The sequence below is a fragment of the Polyergus mexicanus genome, unplaced genomic scaffold (assembly GCF_030449975.1).
Source record: "Polyergus mexicanus isolate NDT 795.1 unplaced genomic scaffold, iyPolMexi1.0 SCAF_19, whole genome shotgun sequence".
NCBI lineage: Eukaryota > Metazoa > Arthropoda > Insecta > Hymenoptera > Formicidae > Polyergus > Polyergus mexicanus.
Genome location: NW_027223339.1, coordinates 4,726,053 through 4,745,047, shown reverse-complemented (window position 1 = coordinate 4,745,047; position 18,995 = coordinate 4,726,053). Strand labels below are relative to the sequence as shown.

At 33.0% G+C, this 18,995-nt stretch overlaps 1 protein-coding gene across 9 annotated transcripts in view; it reads left to right on the top strand.

Moving 5' to 3' along the window:
• Window positions 1-15,735, top strand: part of LOC138941464 (uncharacterized) — a 59,750-nt gene extending 44,015 nt beyond the window's left edge. For 4 of the 9 annotated variants that reach the window (XM_070311152.1, XM_070311155.1, XM_070311154.1 and 1 more), the window contains 8 exons: window positions 4,095-4,355; window positions 6,300-6,437; window positions 10,355-10,535; window positions 12,575-12,709; window positions 12,905-13,056; window positions 14,329-14,698; window positions 14,897-15,086; window positions 15,420-15,735. In XM_070311152.1, coding sequence (XP_070167253.1) covers window positions 4,095-4,355; window positions 6,300-6,437; window positions 10,355-10,535; window positions 12,575-12,709; window positions 12,905-13,056; window positions 14,329-14,698; window positions 14,897-15,086; window positions 15,420-15,580 — 1,588 coding nt within the window. In that variant the 3' untranslated portion in view covers window positions 15,581-15,735. Of the gene's footprint in view, window positions 1-721; window positions 999-4,094; window positions 4,356-6,299; window positions 6,438-10,354; window positions 10,536-12,574; window positions 12,710-12,904; window positions 13,057-14,328; window positions 14,699-14,828; window positions 15,087-15,419 lie in introns of those variants that run through there. The other 5 variants (XM_070311159.1, XM_070311156.1, XM_070311157.1 and 2 more) reach the window with 5 other exon arrangements.
• Window positions 15,736-18,995: the final 3,260 nt, after the last annotated feature.

Below are 18,995 nucleotides of genomic sequence, written 5' to 3'. Positions count from 1 at the left end.
CTTTCCACTAAGGCATGCACAATGTCATCATCAATGCCAGAAGGCCGTCCAGAGCGGGGTTGATCCTCCATGTTGAAATCACCATTTCGAAATCTGCCAAACCACTTTTTAACTGTTCGGAGAGCAGGAGCGCGGTCCAAATAAACGCTTTGAATATTTTTTTGTGCAATCCCAACACTCACGCCTTTCCGAAATTCATATAGCGTTACATGCCGCAAATGCACCTTTCGTTCTCCATTTTTAACGATTTCTCTTATGCACAAATGGACTTATCTGAACAATGTCTGACGCTAAATTGACATAAGACAACGTCATCTATTCGGTGTAAGCAACAATTACCACACGAAAACAATAGAACTCCGCCGTGCAGTAACTTAATGCCATCTATGAAAATCGGGCACGAATTTATGCAATCATCCAATACATATCTGAAGTAAGAATTCAAAGCGATATTCAAGCGTGTTTATTTGAAATTTTGCGAGAACGTAAGTTTTAAGATTGTGAAAATCGATGTGCGGTGTCGACTTTTTTTTCAATTGACAAAATCAACAATTCGTGAAATAAAAATATTCAACGTGATCTTCGCTCGAGGAGTGGTTGAACAATTTGCAGCATGTGGTCCATCGAGGGAGACCCACGAGAGAGTGTGCACTTATGAGCGTCTCTCCGTCGACGAGCGCGGCCAGTGCAGCGCGGTGCATCGACGCGTTATAGCGTGCCGCTGCTGCTGCTGCAGCTGCATCGTATAGTTGGTCGAGGCATGTGCGCCGAGTAACGGCTAATTGGCCACCTTTCCTCTCCGGGAGAGGAACCGTCTCTCTCTCTCTCTCTCTCTCTTTCTGTTTCGTGGCCGATCCGTGCCAGTTTTGTTCGCTCTGTCGAGCGGTTTACACCGAGTGCAGCTGGAGCTCCGGGAACCACGGGGAAACACCATGAGGTTTTATCGAGGAATTTGTTAAAAACACCGAATCTTTTTCGTCAATCGAATTGTTTACATCGTAAGTGGTCGTCGTCATCTTTTCCTTTTAATTTAAGATCTTCTTTGAAATTTATATAAAAGTATTTTCTTGAAAAAAAAAAAGAAAAAGATGGATTTTATAAAGTAACCGCACGCATTTATAAAAAAGTTATTTATATTGTTTTACTTATAAATGAAACAGTGAGATGAATAATCTTTTTGTGATAACGAATTTCGGCGAATGGAATTTTTCTTATAAATTCATATATTGTACATGTTACAGCCGCGGAAAGTGCCTTGCTCCAAATTGACCGCGCGAGTGATCGCCGTGAAAGTGCATCGAATAGAGAAGTCTAATTGTGCGCGTCGTGCTTTTATTAATGTAATGCATCACAGTCCGTTATCCATCGGAAGTCGTCGACTTTCTTCGCGAGAAAAAGCTCGACAATGATCGAATGGATTCTCGAATGTTGAAAATTGGATTTTGAAAGCAAGTCGATTAGGAATATTATTTCATTAATTTCATAACAATATTTCATACTTTTCAGTGACATTAGAGTTTGAGTTATTTTAGAAAGATATCAAAAGATATATTTCGTTTTCTCAAATAAATTTCTAACTTTTACATTTTACCGATGATGTTCTCGATTTATCAGTTTTCTCGATCGAAAGAAAAATTTCATTAACGTGCAAAAAATTAATAGAAAGCGAGAATATATTAATAGTGAATCGACAATTGCCAATATTTAACATATAGAAATAAAAATTGTTAATTTATTTCAAAAGATACACGTTACCATCGTAATGTTACATAAAGTATACGTAATATAATTTAGCAGTATACTTTGTTCGCCTTTCACCAGTTTTCTTTTATCGGATTCGATAAACTTTCCTTAAATCCAGCGAATAATTTTTTCAATTAGAAGCATTTTCTTTCTCTGTGTCGACTTTATTTTATATTCGTGATTAAATCCATAATTTTCGTTGACGTAGCGTTGACAAAACAACACTTTTGCGGAAAAATGCGGGTGTAATAAAAAATATTATTGTAATAATGGTACCATTTGACTTTCCTCTAATTTAAAAATTTACGTTTTCAAAGTTGAAAAAAATTGGAAACGTATCAGAAAAATACTTTTAAGAAAATCTATCGAATAATTTGTAATAGAGAACAAAAGGCAATATTATCGTTAAAATAGCATTTCAATTATCCCTTATGAGGAAAACTTATTTGCGCGAGGTTAAAACAAGTTAACGAAGTGATGCTGGAAATGTAATGAGGGATATTTGCCTTAGTCGTAAGGCCAGTCTTAGCACGCATGCTGCAGCTTAATCGTCCGGCTAATTTAAAGTTTCGCACGCGAGCGACGATTTACGTCGAGAGGGAATTTCGTTCTACTTATTCCGTTCTAATTACAATTAGTATTAGCATGAAATTTTAAGTGTAACGTTGGTATCGCGTTAGACTCTGTTACTGTAGAATAGCAATATTGTATTTACGAGAGAGGTCTCGCTTTAATATACATTTTTACGAGGAAAAATTCTCTATTCCCATTTTTTTTTAAAGATATACGCTTTGTCAATCATATTCATTAATATTAGAAGAAATGTCGGAAATCTTTTTTTTCTTCAAGCTCTTCTCTCTTGAATAAATGATACAATTATTTACATCGCGAAAAGAGAAATTGCAAATATTATTGTTACATGAGATTGCAATAGTCGTCGATTCGTAGACAGTTTTAACATCTCTCGGTATCCTCTCACTATTGCCTCCGGATATAAAGTGTTATTTGTTTGCGCAACATACGACAATATATAGAGGAAATGAGATACTAATTTACGTGTAAGAAAGATCAGAAGTGTTCGTAGAGAAGGCGATTATTATAATAATAATTAAAATCACCAGCAACTGGCGTTAATTGTATATATGTATCGTTGAGAACCGGTCTGCGATATGTGTTGCGATCATTGATCATGAAGAGGAAACGGGATAGTGATTATTTATCGGTCTCTCTGCTCAGTAAGCGTTTAACACACGCTATTTTGCAACATGATGCACAAATGCTTCGAAAAGCATACGATGCAAAATAAGTGGAGAACATAACAGCCGAACATAATAATAGTGATGAATAGAGATGAGATTAATAACGTGCTTCGAAGAAGAAGAAAAATGGATACACAGATTTTATATAGATAATATTGCTCTTGTACGGATTTATATTTTAATATTAGGTGTACAACTTTGCTTCCGCCGTTTTTTTCCGAAATTCGAGGCTTTATTGTAAAAAACTGGTTATACATTTATGATTCAAAGTATTGTCCACTCCCAATGATCGTGCCAATTCTTTTTGACTTTGACTCGAGTCTTCATTAAGTAATGCCTCCAATTCTGCATCTTCGAAAACCTTCTCTCTTCCACCGCTATGCCGGTCTTCGACGTGAAAATCAGCGTTCTTGAAGCGTCGAAACCACTCACGACACGTTCTTTCGCTAATAGCGGCTTCACCATAAGTATTTGAGAGCATTCGATGAGCCTCAGCCGCAGATTTCTTCATATTGAAGCGGAAAATTAAAACCTCCCGCAAATGACGAGAATTTGACTCGTAAACTGACATTTTCAATCGAGAATAACTTTATGATGCAGACACAAATCGACTAATGTTTCTATGGGGTTATGTCGACAGATGCCCAAGTTTATCGCATGACGTCTATGATCTATTTATTTCGTCCACTACTTACCGCTAAAGCCATCTATAGGAAAACGGCGGAAGCAAAGTTGTACACCTACTATAATACAGATAGTATCGTAGTATTATATTCTACTAATTTATCGATTGTATCACTGTAGATTTATGTATTTTTATTTCCGTTGATATCAACAAAATAAGCAACATAAAAATTAATTATAATAATTAAAATAATAGTTATAATAATTAAAATCTAATAAATAGGATACTTGACATTTTAAATGGACGCGCTTGTCTTTAAAAGTTTTGATAATAAAATGTGTATGCGTTACAATTGTTATTTAATATAGCAATGGTCGATATTATTATTATTATTTTTTTTTTTCAATATATGTCATATCTCATACACATAGATGCGCCGTTAATCATTATAATCATTTATGTATCAGATCTCCGCGAATCGGAGGTCCTCTATCGCAGTCGCTGGCTATGATTCCTCCGACTATGCACGGACACGAGTTCAATCAGCCCCTGTCGAGGGTGGTCATGGTCCGTAAAACGGATCAAAGGACTTTTAGCAAAGGAAGACGGGGCGGTGAACCTCTTCTGGAAACTGTTACCAGGGAAACCGTCGAACTCTTCAACGGCGGCCGAGCGGAAAGGAAGTATACTTCCGAAACAAGAGATATCGTCACGCCCAAATCCAACAGGTTCGATAATCTTCTTATTTAGCGTTAATTATCATATAATATATAGCGAAGCAATATGCTTTCTCTATTGAGTTTTACATTAGTTATTATTTATATGAACACTATTAATATTTATAGACAGTATAAATTTGCAAGATATCTCAGAGATCTGTATTAAAATGTATAATAACAATTCTATAAATGATATTTTTTACTAGATAGATTTCGAGAAGCATTATTTTAAAATATTTCACTACGTATAAAACTTTCATTTTCAAATAATTTATCGTTTTAATTGTTAATGTAAAAAAGATTTTTAAAAAATTTGGTACACCAAATAACTCCAATGTTAAAAACAGCAATAAGATTGTTTCAAAATTAAATTTTCCTCGAAATTATAATTTAAGGCTATAATTGATTATAATTTAAATTCAAGATAAACACGCAAGGTAAAATTACTCAGCAAGTAATGATTTAAACGATAATAAATAGTATTTTTTAATTGCAATTATTTTTATTATTATTATATCTATTTGCCTTTTGATAAAAGATATATATTAAGTACAAAAAAATTCCTGCTCTGTTAATTTAATACGAATTGTAAAAAATAATGTGCCTATCTGATATACGCTTAGAATATCTTATATGCTTAAATTTTTGATTTGTTTTTTACGTCTCAAAAAATTTTCCGTATACAAATCTCATTCAAAGAAGAGGTACTTGTCAAAAATAGTTTTGAAAAGCACTTGAAGGATGAAGGATGTATACATGTGTTGCGCAATTTAAAATAAATTGATATTATATAATCGCAATTTATTCCCTTGCGTTAAAACAAAGTATTTCTTCAATTTCTTTCATGTTCGTGATTGGAATTGCTTTTCCTTCTTGCACAAATGTGTACATATAGGAAACTTGTTACACGGTTCGAAGTAGACAAAACTTTATCTGTCGTAGCGTCAGCTGTCTCGTGTTTCAGTCCCTTTCTCTCCTCGGTATCTATATACAGAATGCTTCAAGCTCGTGGCATTTTTTTTTCATTTTTTTTTTTTTTAGAGATTTAATTGCACTTAATTGTTGAAATATATATTAAATTTCTAAATGATAGTTGTATAATATTAGTAAAGAAAAGTCCAATGTGTGTAATGACAGCGAGCTCACGGCGCCTTATAACGATATTTCGAGAGAAACCGCAGACCGCAAGTATTCAACTGTCTCGTATGGAGAACGATACTTGCTTTCTCATAACTTTCGAGATCTATAAAGAATTTGAGAAATGTCGTATGGCATTTAAAATAAAATAACTTCCACATTCTTGTGGAGCAATCAATTTCTCTCAGCACTCTGTCGCGAGTAATGCTAGGAGTCAAGATAACTTGTACAATATTTTTAATAGAACATAAGATATACATACATACATACGTATACATATATACTATATATTAATATATAATAAAATAATCTAATGCTTTTAAGATATGATTTTTACATGCCAAGTGTTCTAGAAAAACATTACTACTTTCGTTATTTATATATTGTCTGATCAATTTGGCATCGATTTCTCTTGAATGAAAATTCAATAAAATACCATCTTTTTTTTATAATAATTTTTTTTTTTAATATATTTTAAACAATTACATGTGCCATTGATTTTGGAATATATTTCCAATGCTACGAATGCATTACCGGTATTCGTGATTTAAAGAATCATCTTCAATAAAATATAATATTTGGCGAATCAAACTTATTTACTCTCTATAATTTTTGTCTTAATATTTTATTACTTCTTATCGTTATTGCGAGCACGATGGAGATTTTTGGAATCCATAAAGCTTATGGATTCTTCGAATCCATAAGCTTTATGGATTTTCCATTCATTACTTTATGAGTTGTCTTGCTCCTACACTGTTGCTCATAAAAATTAAATGCAATTTAATATTCCTCTTGTGTAAATCGTTGCTCTTGTAGTATGCCGTCGCTCAACGTGCAAGGAACGAAAAAGAAGGTGGTCGGTTTTGTCGATCAAGTCTCGCCCGAAAGGTATAATCGCCATATGACAGCGCAAACTTGCAGTCTAGCCAAAGTTCCGATTCCAGTGAAGCGCAAGTAAGCATATGAAAGACCGTCTTGTCGCAGACGGCACCGACAGCATTTTTCCTGTCCATGTTGTCACTTAGATGCTTTCCGAAACTTCACTAGGATCGGTAAGTGGTTCTAGTTCACTAGCGTACGACGTAGGTGGGCACATAGAAAGCCGAGTGACAGCTGAAAGTTCGCGTGTTCGCTTATGTTCAAACGAGTTGCAAGAAGAGGGAAATTTTGTAAGAACGCTGTAAATTATCGGCTTACACGATAGCGTAACAGGACGATAATGTTCGTTCGCGAGAAATGAAATTGAAACCTGCTTCTTGGTAAATTAAAAGTATGAGATTCTCGATAGATTGTAAAATACAATATATGGTATACGTGTCTCTTTAAGTTATACCGTTTTGATATACTCTTCCCGTTTAATAATTGTAATAATAGCTAAGTATACGTAACGTTGCTGGGATGAGAGATGGCGAGAAAAAAAAAATCCACTCGGATCGTTTAACCAAAAGATTAATCGCCACGAGGTTGATCTCGTTGGGATTAAATTCTTATTGGCGTGGAACACATTGTCTGCTCGACGTCAACGATACGCGATTCCGCCCACGCTGTCGAGGAGGAACTTTCGATGCAACTCGTTTGAATGCGTCAAGAATAATAAATGTAATAAGATACAAAAATGAGATGGAAGAAATATGCGATAAAATATAGTATGTCAAATAATATATTATATTCGATTTTATTTCCAAGTTCTTCGTTGATTCGGAATTAAATTCTAAGAAAATTTTATAATCACAGGCAATTATAAATATTGAAACCTTTGATGAAAAAAAATTTAACTTTATAAATACATAGGAAAAGTTAATTTTTTTTCTTTATTCAGTTTTAATTCAAGTTTGTTTCGTTGATATTATTTTGGCAACTGTCTATTGTAAAAAATATTTATAAATGTTCGAAAATTACAAAAGATGAAAATTTTTGTCGAGTAGAAATCGATTGAAAATACTTTCTAAAAAATCCTATTGACGCTTCATTATAAGATAGGACACGCTGTATTTTATTGTGACTGGACCTTTATACATTTGGTCTCACTTCTCTGCGCGCGACGTAACAAAGGAAACGACAACCTTTCTTCCGCAGCGACCATGGCCGTGGACGAATCGTCGAGAGACTCGTAGGAAGAAGGAAGTACGAGCCGCGCTCGTAAGAACGTACGCGATGGTATTATATACGTGAGCGCGCGATGAAGCCGCTATTTCATTTCACGTGATCTTTAACAAGGCCCAGCGGAGAGCCTTAGGACTTTCAGCTCTTCTTTGGCTTTTTAATGTCGTAACCGTCTCTTTGGGCTGAATACTGAAATAATTTTAATTTAAATAAATTTATTATTTAACCCCCTTGGTTAATCCTTACACAATCGTACCGATATTTGAATTCTTACACAAATGCAAAAATATAATGTTACTTTTCATGATACAAATGCATATCCTTTCATTCCACTTTGCTTTCATATTCGAATGCAGGTAGTTATTTAATTAAAATCTACACGCAACTAAATCTTTTCGTGCGCGACAATTCTTGAAAGTTTTCAAGATTTATATTCCAAACAAGTTCTCTGCTCTAAATACATTCTTGCCGTTTGGCACACCGTTGATGCGTTCGCTCGCCATTAAACGGATATTAAATCGCGAATTATTGGAAATCCATTAAAAAACGGACATTAAATATTCTCCGTATTTACATATTCAACACAATTCACGGCAGTCATCTTTCTACGTTGTATCCGTTCGTATCATAATGGAAAGTTTTAACTGCATAGTCTATTTATTAGTCAACGTGCAATTTTGCGCAAAACGATCGCGGATTTGCATTATAAGAGCATAACGATTAGATATTCGCGGCATGAGTTGTTTACACGGGCAAACAGTATTCAGCCTGTCATGAAACACTCTAGAGGACTAGATTAGAGACTTTATCCTTGTAACTGCACAATGCTGCTATTGTTAGATGTCTTGGCAGTCAATAACTTTGATCCAATACGCATATCATAATAATCGACCGTATGATCGAGATCATCGCACGTCGTCATTTCAATGGCTTTCGGCTTGCTTTCATCAAGATGCACAAAATACATCAAGGCACTATTCGAAATTATATATCGCAAATATCATTTTTACTTTATATTAATCACGCAATTTAATATAAAAAAGCAATTCGTTTTTATCCAAATAAAAGGAGAATTGTCAGATCTAATAATAGATTAAATTGCATTAAGATAATATAATTTTGTATCTTTGTAATTTGCGTCTTTGAGAATCTCGTCGGAGAAGCAATGACGTGTTTTAAACGCGCTTTCGATGCGCGTATAAGATTAAGGATGCAATTTTCGATTATAGTTTATTATTACGCTTTTATCACGAAAATAATTGCATCAATTGCACAATCCTTTTAACACATTTTCACTCGCGAAGCTTCGTGTCACACATATTTCAATATCATTACCTGTTTGACTATTGGAATCAAAGGGAGAAGATCATATTATTTTTGACAAATAAAAATATAAGATAAATTAGTTAATTAAACTGTTTTCTTTTTTTCATGCCTTGGAATTTTTGAATTTTTATAATACACGCATTCGATTTATAATAATCTTTATCCTAATCTATCTAATGTTGCGTGAAAAAAAAAAAAATAATAATAGAGAATATAATATGATTATTGCTTCCTTCAGTTCCATTACTTCTTCAATATCATTACTTTGATGAGAATTTCTTCTAAAAAATTGTTTAACACGTTCTTTCATTAGTTCATATTTTTTTCTGAAATTTAATTATTAATAAAAATATAATTCACGATTTATTCTTTTCGTAATTTTTACAGAATGTGAACTAGTTAAGTTACAAGGAATTCTTTTTAAAGCAAACATATTCAGTTTAAATGAAATTTGACTTATACAGGGTGTCCCATTTTAATCTCCTCAGGCAAATATCTCAAAAACCAAGCCCGGAAGAGAAAAATGTTTCGGACAAAAGTTGTTTGGTTTCGAGGGGGGCCATAAGATGGTACCATTGCTTTGATCTTGGAAAATCATTTGAAGGTCATGTGAAGGTCAACTTTAAAATCTTAAATAGAAACCCTCATTTTTTATTTAGTATTCTCGTAGCTGATATCGAGAGCTTTCCAAAACACTATAATAAAGTATTTTTTCATTAGGTACTTTTTGAGTTATTTTATATTTTAATCTGACATATTTTGATATAAAAAATAAAATATTTCGTAAAATATTTAGTTTTCGATAATTTTACCGTAATACTTCTATGTACAGAATAACGAGACAAATTAATTAGTGCCAAAAAAAAAAAAAACAAATAATTGTTTAAAAAAATACATTGTAAATAATTTTCTTAAAAACAATTTTTTTTTTTGCACTAATTGATTTGTCTCATTATTCTGTACATAGAAGTATTACGGTAAGATTATCAAAAACTAAATATTTTACGAGATATTTAATTTTTTATATCAAAATATGTCAGATTAAAATATAAAATAACTCAAAAAGTACTTAATAAAAAAATACTTTTGGAAAGCTCTCGATGTCAGCTACAAGAATACTAAATAAAAAATGGGGGTTTCCATTTAAGATTTTAATGTTGACCTTCACATTTTCCAAGGTCAAATCATTGTCACCATCTTATGGCCCCCTCGAAACCAAACAACTTTTGTCTGAAACATTTTTCTCTTCCGGGCTTGGTTTTTGAGATATTTGCTTGAGGAGATTAAAATGGGACACCCTGTATATCTCTGCTGAAATATAAAGTCACTTCTAACGCAGAAAAATTTCAATGAACTCGATCTGCTTGTTCGAAGCGTTCAGTGTCTGGAACAAAAAAGAGCTCTATGTTTCTTCGTATACCGTGTAATCGGTCTAATTTCAGGTCGAGGACGGACTCGGTAAGATCGAAGTCCCCGTTGACGGCATCGCCGGCATCACCGGGCCCGTTGTCGAATTCTTTACATGGTAGTTTTCACGGCAGTCTAGGGAGCGATGGCATGTCTTACAGCAGCGCCAGGTCCTCCTCGGCGTCTCCCGATTCCACGAGATACTCGTCTTCACAGGTAACGACATTTATTGCTTATCGATATTTCAAATATTCAAGAAAGCGATTTTTTCCAAGAATTTACGATTACAAGATCATAGTTAAAAGTTCGAAATATGTAGCGTTTCAAAATCCGACAATTCCAAGGATTACACAAACCAAAGTTGCACGATTTTGAATCTCTAAAGTTATGGAATTGAAAATCAAAGAAGCTAAAACTTCAAAGGTTAAAGGTGCTAAAGTACATAAAATAGAATATACGAAAAGAGATAAAAAAAAGCATACAAAAATAATTTAAACCGAGACGACAGAAACTCTGACATGTGTATCTTCATAAATGCACGATGTAAACATTTATGTTGCGCGTCCGAATAGAGGATGCGAATAATATTACGACGCGAGTTAACAACATTGCATGCAACGCTAATAAGCATTTGGATCGTGCTACTTGTGCTACGCGATAAATTCTGCCTCTTTCGAATGCAGTGATTATATTTTGTAAAGAAAAAAAAAAAAAAAAAAAAAACTAGATTCATTTATATTAAATAATTCTTTTGTAATAAGACAAATTGCATTACGAACTGTTTATTATTAGCAAACTGTTAGTTGTCTTGATTGGATTTTCGATACCTTTTAATAGATTTTTTTTGTAAACTAAAACAGCAATATTAGATAATTCTAAAGTTACATATTTATGCATTGTAAATAAGGAAAAAAATATCATCTTAATTGGAGAAACAGAAATGTTAATCTCGACTTTATTGACGAGATGATTTTCTTTAGCGGATACCTAGTTTCTCATTAATCTGTCACATCGCACTTTGCCGCAATCTTCTCGTATCGAGGGAGTCTTTTGGTTTCAGTCTACTTGGTAAATTAGCCGGTTGGAAAGCGCAGCTCGCCACACGTAATGTAGCGTGCAGTGTGCGAAAGGAGCTTAAACACCATAAGACTCTCTTCACGGAGAGGTGCATTGCCATCTGGTGGATGACTCAGGATCGCTCCTTTTTCGAGAGTCATGTCTGACCGTTTTGAACGATCGTTTGATCCGCGCGATGACTAATCTGTCCGAATTGCGCTTCGCGCGATCGCGCGATCGATTTTCCGCTCCATTTTCCGCGCGCGCGAAATTTCTAGCATAAATTGATGCATATTCATCAAACGGCAGGCTCGATGTCTTAATACATTTCCATGATTTTAATCAATTATTTGACGCTATTGAAAGAATTCTCTTGAATTCTGTTTAATTTCATGACAACGGCTCTTTTCTATTTTTTCCGCGCTTGAATGCGTATGTATATGCGTGTATATATACTCTACTTATGAATCTTTAATTTTTCTAATTAATAATTTTGAGAGATTATTAGGACAAACAATATTTAATTGGCTCCAATATAAAATGAATTATGTTTTTAGTTTTTATTTTATTAAGTCATCGCCTACGTTGTTACGAATGATAGGTCTAATAATTAAACAGACAATCGCGTCGATGAGCTCTGAAGCTACCGCTAGTTCGAGTCCTACGAGAATTATCGTTGTTTCGTGATATTTCGAGCTATACCAAAATGCGATCTTTAATTTAATCTTCAGACTTGCATCAGAAAAATACATTATTTTCTCGTCATTCATATATCATCGATTAATCCGCTACCAGCAAGAGAGAGAGAGAGAGAGAGAGAAATTTAACAAGCGATCACTGAAGCAGAAGCGCGAGCAAAAGTTTTCGAGTTCCCTGATCGTGTTAGAAGATGATCGTGTTCTTATAGGACGATGGGAAATTCGTGTCGGTTAGTATACCCCATCTAAAGATGGTTCCCCGTTCAAGTTATTAGGGACATTAGCTTAGCTTTTATTATTAATATCGTTATATCGTTTCTTATCGCGAGTATTCGTTTTGCTGATGCTGCGTTTCAATGAATAAATAATAAGCAGTGTTTAAAAGAAATAAAACAAACAGTCATAATGATAAAGTATAATTAATTACCTGATCACAATCTCTATGAATATAAATTCTGCGGATTTTTGTCCGTTATACGGTGTTTTCTCCATGTGTTGTAGATAACAAAGACTGACACGCGTAAACCGTCTGTGCGCAGATCGGGGCCTCCGAAGGTATTCATCAACGTCTGCCTCGACACGCACAATTTCTACCGATCGCGGCATGGAGCACCGCCATTACGACTCAGCAAACAGGTTACCGTCGATTTTCTTTCTGCACCGCAATAAAATTGTAGCCCCCCCCCCACCAAACATCTTCCGAGAATCGAGGAAACCCGATTTTTTTTCGTTTATCCCCGCGGTGCTCTTCATCATTCTCGGAAGTTCTCGGAAGCATCTATTTTATCGTCTTTACACCGGAAATCATAAATAGCGTTCATTAATTTACAGTTGTGCAAGACGAGTCAAGACTGGGCTAACATATTGGCGGCTAGGGGTAGATTAGAACACAGAGCGAACATTGACTATGGAGAAAATCTGTATTGTATGTGGAGTTCCAATCCAAAAACTGTCGTTGGTGGGGAAGAGCCAGTAAATGAATGGTAAAAACATTAGATTGGACATATGTTGTCGAAGTGTATATTATTAAAACTGTATTATATAAATTATTGTATTGGGTGATTGCATAAGTTCGTGCCCGATTTAAATATAAACTTCAATAGATTATATTTTAGAGATAACACTTTTATTAATCAATTATATAGTCTCCATTATTTTCTACAATGATTTTCCAACGATCTATAAGCTTGTCGATTCCATTTTTGAAGAAAGAACTTGGTTTTTCTTGAAAAAAGTTTGTAAGGTGGTTTTCGACAGCTTCCTCGCAATTGAGATTCTTGCCATTTAAACTATTCTGCAAAAGCCGGAACAGATAAAAATCTGAAGGCGCAATATCTGCAGAATATGGCGGGTGCTGCAGAATTTCCCATTGCGACTCCTGCAGTTTTCCCGCAACTTATTCCTTTCAGTCAGGAGATGCGGCACCCGCGTATCAAGCTTGGAAATGTATTCAAGCTTTTTTAAATGACGAAAAGCGGTTGAATTATCGATGTTCAGCCTCTCAGCAATATCCTCAGTTGTAATCCTTGGGTTTCTTTCCACTAAGGCATGCACAATGTCATCATCAATGCCAGAAGGCCGTCCAGAGCGGGGTTGAACCTCCATGTTGAAATCACCATTTCGAAATCTGTCAAACCACTTTTTGACAGTTCGGAGAGCAGGAGCGCGGTCCAAATAAACGCTTTGAATATTTTTTTTGTGCAATCCCAACACTCACGCCTTTCCGAAATTCATATAGCGTTACATGCCGCAAATGCACCTTTCGTTCTCCATTTTTAATGATTTCTCTTATGCACAAATGGACTTATCTGAACAATGTCTGACGCTAAATTGACATAAGACAATGTCATCTATTCGGTGTAAGCAACAATTACCACACGAAAACAATAGAACTCCGCCATGCAGTAACTTAATGCCATCTATGAAAATCGGGCACGAACTTATGCAATCATCCAATATATTATTATCATTACGTTATTAAAGATATATTTAGCATAATGGTACAATAAATTAATATAATGGTACAATAAAAATAAAATTTTATCTTGCGTCCCGTTGTATTAACATACATTTAAATTAACACGCGTCTCTATAAAAAAAAAAAAAAAAGATTGATTGATTTTAAAATTATTATTGCAAATACTTTTAATTGTATCTATATACAATTCGTGTGAAATTTTTTTGTTTTATTAAAATTAATTAGAAATTTAAATTATCTTAATTAAAACTTAAATTAAAATTTCTGCCTTTTACAGGTATGCTGAAGAAACTCAGCATCAATATGGAAAGGAGCCTACAACGTTGAAGACCGGTCACTTTACTCAAGTGATCTGGAGAGACAGTACTGAATTAGGTGTGGGAATGGCTAGGAATCGAAACGGTGAAGTTTACGTTGTGTGTAACTACAATCCCGCTGGAAATTTCCTAGGCAGTTTCACGGAAAATGTTCTTCCACCTGCGGAGACTAGTCCTGCGAAACGAATTGATTTTACCGGCTTTAAGCAACAGTATACAATAGACGAGCAGGCATGGCAGCAGGAAGCATTGCTGGTTCACAATGAGTACAGAAGGAAACATCGAGTATCGGACTTAAGATTGAGTCTGGAATTAACAGCCGCTGCCAAGGTAATTTTTTTTTTTTTTTTAAGGAGGAGGCATAACTGTGTAATTATTATAATTTATTGAAATTATATATATCGGAAATATATATTATTATATAATTTTAATTTTAATTTTTTTCATATTTATATTTTAGACTAGGATGTGACTAATTGAGAGACAGATGCAAAACCAAATGCGTTATTTATGTTTATTTATCCGCAGGCCTGGGCGAACACATTGCTAAATACAAATAAATTGATATCTCAATCTTCGTCTCCGTACGGCGAAAATATATATTCGATGCAGTGTTCCGATCCTAAATTGATCGTCTCTGCACGTGAAGTCATTTCAAAATGGTATTCCGAGAAAAAAGAGCACAAATTTGGCGTCGAGCCGAAAGTTCTCAATACGTGTACGTCTAATTTAATATTATAATTATAATGTCCAAGGAAAAATTAATAGAATGTATATAATATATGCGCATAAAAATAAAACAAATCAAATTAAAAAAAAAAAAAATTAAATCAAATTAAAAAAACAAACTTCCTCTTGAGATCGATTCGATTCAATTCATGTCTATTTTTATTATATTTATCATTTTGTCTAATTTATATTCAATATATCTAACATTTTTTTTTTTAACATTATAAAAATTAGAATATATTAAGACTTAGCTTGTGTGACAAAGTTATAAGTAAAATCTATATGTGAATATTTGCAACATCTTTCTATTTTTTGTTTATAGGCCACTTTACACAAATTGTTTGGAAAAACACGACCGAAATGGGTATTGCTATGGCTAAGCGAGACGGTACGTGCGTCATAGTGGCGTGTTACCATCCAAGAGGTAATATAGTAGGTCAATTCACCGAAAATGTACTGAAACCTATAAAGAACGTCTGTTAGCTGATTAATCAGATTCACTTTTGTCGATAATAAAGTTCTGTATTTATGTATCATGCAGATGTCGTTAATAGGATGCGTAATAATATATGTAATGTATATATGACACTTTATGCATAAACGTAGAATAAACATTCCACGTACAAGTATTTAACAACTTTCTGGCTCTATTTTTTTCTTTTTACATTCCAACTTTATCAAATAATAAAATATCAGGCAGTTATATCTTTTTATATAATAAAATACTCAGTGATATATCTCTCTTCTATTGTATCAAAAAACGAAATGACTCTCTTGAGTCTTTGATATAAAGATTTTTATTCAATGTTGTGCGCATTATTTTAATGTTGTGATAGAATTCTGTATAAAATTGTTAATTTTTCATACATATTTAGTCGATCAATATTTTATTGTTTTAATTTCTTGTGAGAACTCTAACTTGAAATGAGCGCGTGAAATGAGTTCCTGCAACACTTATATATTTTCCTCTCTCTCTCTCTCTCTCTCTCGAGATGATATACTATAAAATGTGATTATATTAATACACATTTAATATAATAACAAAAAAAAAAATTTTTTTTTTAAATAATAATACAACTAATTAAGCACTTTTGGAGATTTATAATAATTTATTTATAATAAATTTACATGCACACATCGCACGCATTGCGTTACAACGTCGCATATATATATATAGTTTTTTATATATATAGATACATTCTCTCTTTGTTTTCTGCTTTCTTATTTTACATTACATTTTACGTACAGCCGTTTACAATTGTGTTTGTGGTCGAGAAATGCTTAATTATTTAATTCTTATTGTAAGAACCTGCTGAACGCTTCTATAAGATTCGCGCCATTCGAAGAGAACTCATTCGAGGTCAAGTTCAAGCTCTTGCTTAGATTTTCGAAGGAACTTGTATGATATTCTGTGCATTCACGTGAAGACACGTGCATTTTTCTTCGAAATGGAAAACAAATTTACGCTTTCAAATATGGTCTCCTAATCGATTAATCGCAATGTGATCTTCACAAAATGATTGTAAATAGAATACGTGAGTGTGTGTGTGTGTGTGTGTGTGTGTGTATTATTAAAAAAATACATGATTCGATCACTTCTCCGAAACAAAATACCTTTTACTCCTTTAATTTTGCAAGTAACTTTAAATACATCTTTGAAGACAAGAGAGAATCCGTTGCATAAAATATTTTGCACGGATATCGATAGAAAAATTTTTATTAAAATTTTTATCACGTCGATATTAATCTTAATATTAAACAAAACTCAAATTCAGAATTAGATAACCGACTCAAAAATGCAACACTAAGTATAGAAGAAAATATGAACTAATATTTTACATGTTGTGTAAAATAGCTGTAAGGAATATCATATCTCTAAATTAACAGAAAGAGAGAATTGCTTTAAGATAAATGGCATTTTATAAAAAAATTAGTTGCATACTCTTTAAAAACCTTCAAAAAAACTTATAAACGTTTGACAGCGTGCTAAGAGCACGAGAACTTTAACGAACAATTTTATAAACGTTAAGAAAAAAACTTGTGGTCTTCAAGTTTTCACGAATGTGGTAAATAATTTTTTGCATTATTATAACGATATTAATTGAATTTCTTAAACATGAATAAAATTGTCATATAAAATGTTCGGACGTCAATAAAGGGATAAAGAATTTGATTATTAATTGTCCATCTTGTATTTTCAGCTGATTACTATTTGAATTAAGCTAGAAAAATTACAAATATTAATAATAATGTATTTTATCGACACATGATAGTTTTTGCGAAATTTTCCGGAATGAAAAAGAAGAATAGAGAAATTTTTTCATAAAAAATTTTTTGAATTGTACCAAATTTTTTAATCGATCAATTAGATAAGAACAATAAGAAACAACTATGAACTGAATCATATTTTTATTTCTATTCTCTCTCACAGATTTTACATCCTTTAATATAAATTTAAATAAATGTAATAAGTATATAACTTTCAAAGAATAAAGTTAAATTAAATTTTCTGCTTTTTTTGAAGAATCAAACACGCATTGCATGCGATAAATCATTGTATCATTAAGCAAAAATTGCATATATCTCTCTTTCTCTCTGTTTCTTCTCTTTCTTTCTCTCTCTCTCTCTCTCTCATTTGACTTGTAATTCAAACGATTTTCAAAAAAGCAAATCTTGCGTCTATTATACATTGTGTCATTTTAAAATCAAGAAGTATTTTTAAATTCTCATGGCCGCATTAGGCGGCGAATCCTGTCTCACAAAGTTCTTCGATAAAATTATATAAAACTACCGAGTTTCTTTCTAAGGCGATTACTGTGTTCGTTTGGAACAAACTCGTACTAGCTCATTGTTTACAAGATGCAGAAACCTGGTCTACATGTTAACGACATAGAAAATCTTTCATCATTCTCCTCGGAAAAATAATTCAATCGCGTGCTATTTACATGTAAAAGTCTGCGGATCATCGTCGTCAGCGAAGGTGACACAGTCTCCTCAACGATAATCGAAGAGAGAAGGATAGAGAGTTAACGAAGGGTAAAGAGTAATATAGAGTGAGAGAGAACGAGATGATTAGAAATTTAAAATTAAAATTTTAAACGTGTGAGCGATTTTAAATACTGAAAATAATATATCTTGCTTCGATATTGGGATAAAATATGATAACTCGACACGTACGATAATTCTGATAATTTCAATCGAACGCGTAGCGAGTCGCAAGCCAATGAAATGGTGCGCTGATCTTACACTTGATTTTGATTTTTATGCAAAGCATTTATAAGACCGACCTCACGCATTATCTTAGCATCGTAAAGATAAATTGCCGTATTTATTTTGGCGTTTATATACCGATTCCACGAAGCGACCTTTTAGCTTTTAGTATTTGTGTTGTGCACTTTATATTTGCTCTTGAAAAAAATATGACTTTTACTTTAATCTTTAATCATTATAGCTGAATTAAATCTAAATTAGGTCAACTTGTAAATCAGTTATTTTATAAAATATTAAATGATAAAATGCATAAAAGGTCACACCTCACCGATTTTATTATTACCTAAGGAAAAGCATTAAAATTGTCAAACAATTTATTATATCTTCAATTTATTATATCTTCAATTTATTATATCTTCAATTTATTATATCTTCAATTTATTATATCTTCAATTTATTATATCTTCAATTTATTATATTTTCAATTTATTATATCTTCAATTTATTATATCTTCAATTTATTATATCTTCAATTATATCTTCAATTATTATATCATATTATATCTTCAATTTATTATATCTTCAATTATATCTTCAATTATTATATCATATTATATCTTCAATTTATTATATCTTCTAAACCGATGTCGTCCCCCACTTGATTCTCGTGGGGAATTTTATTTAGAAC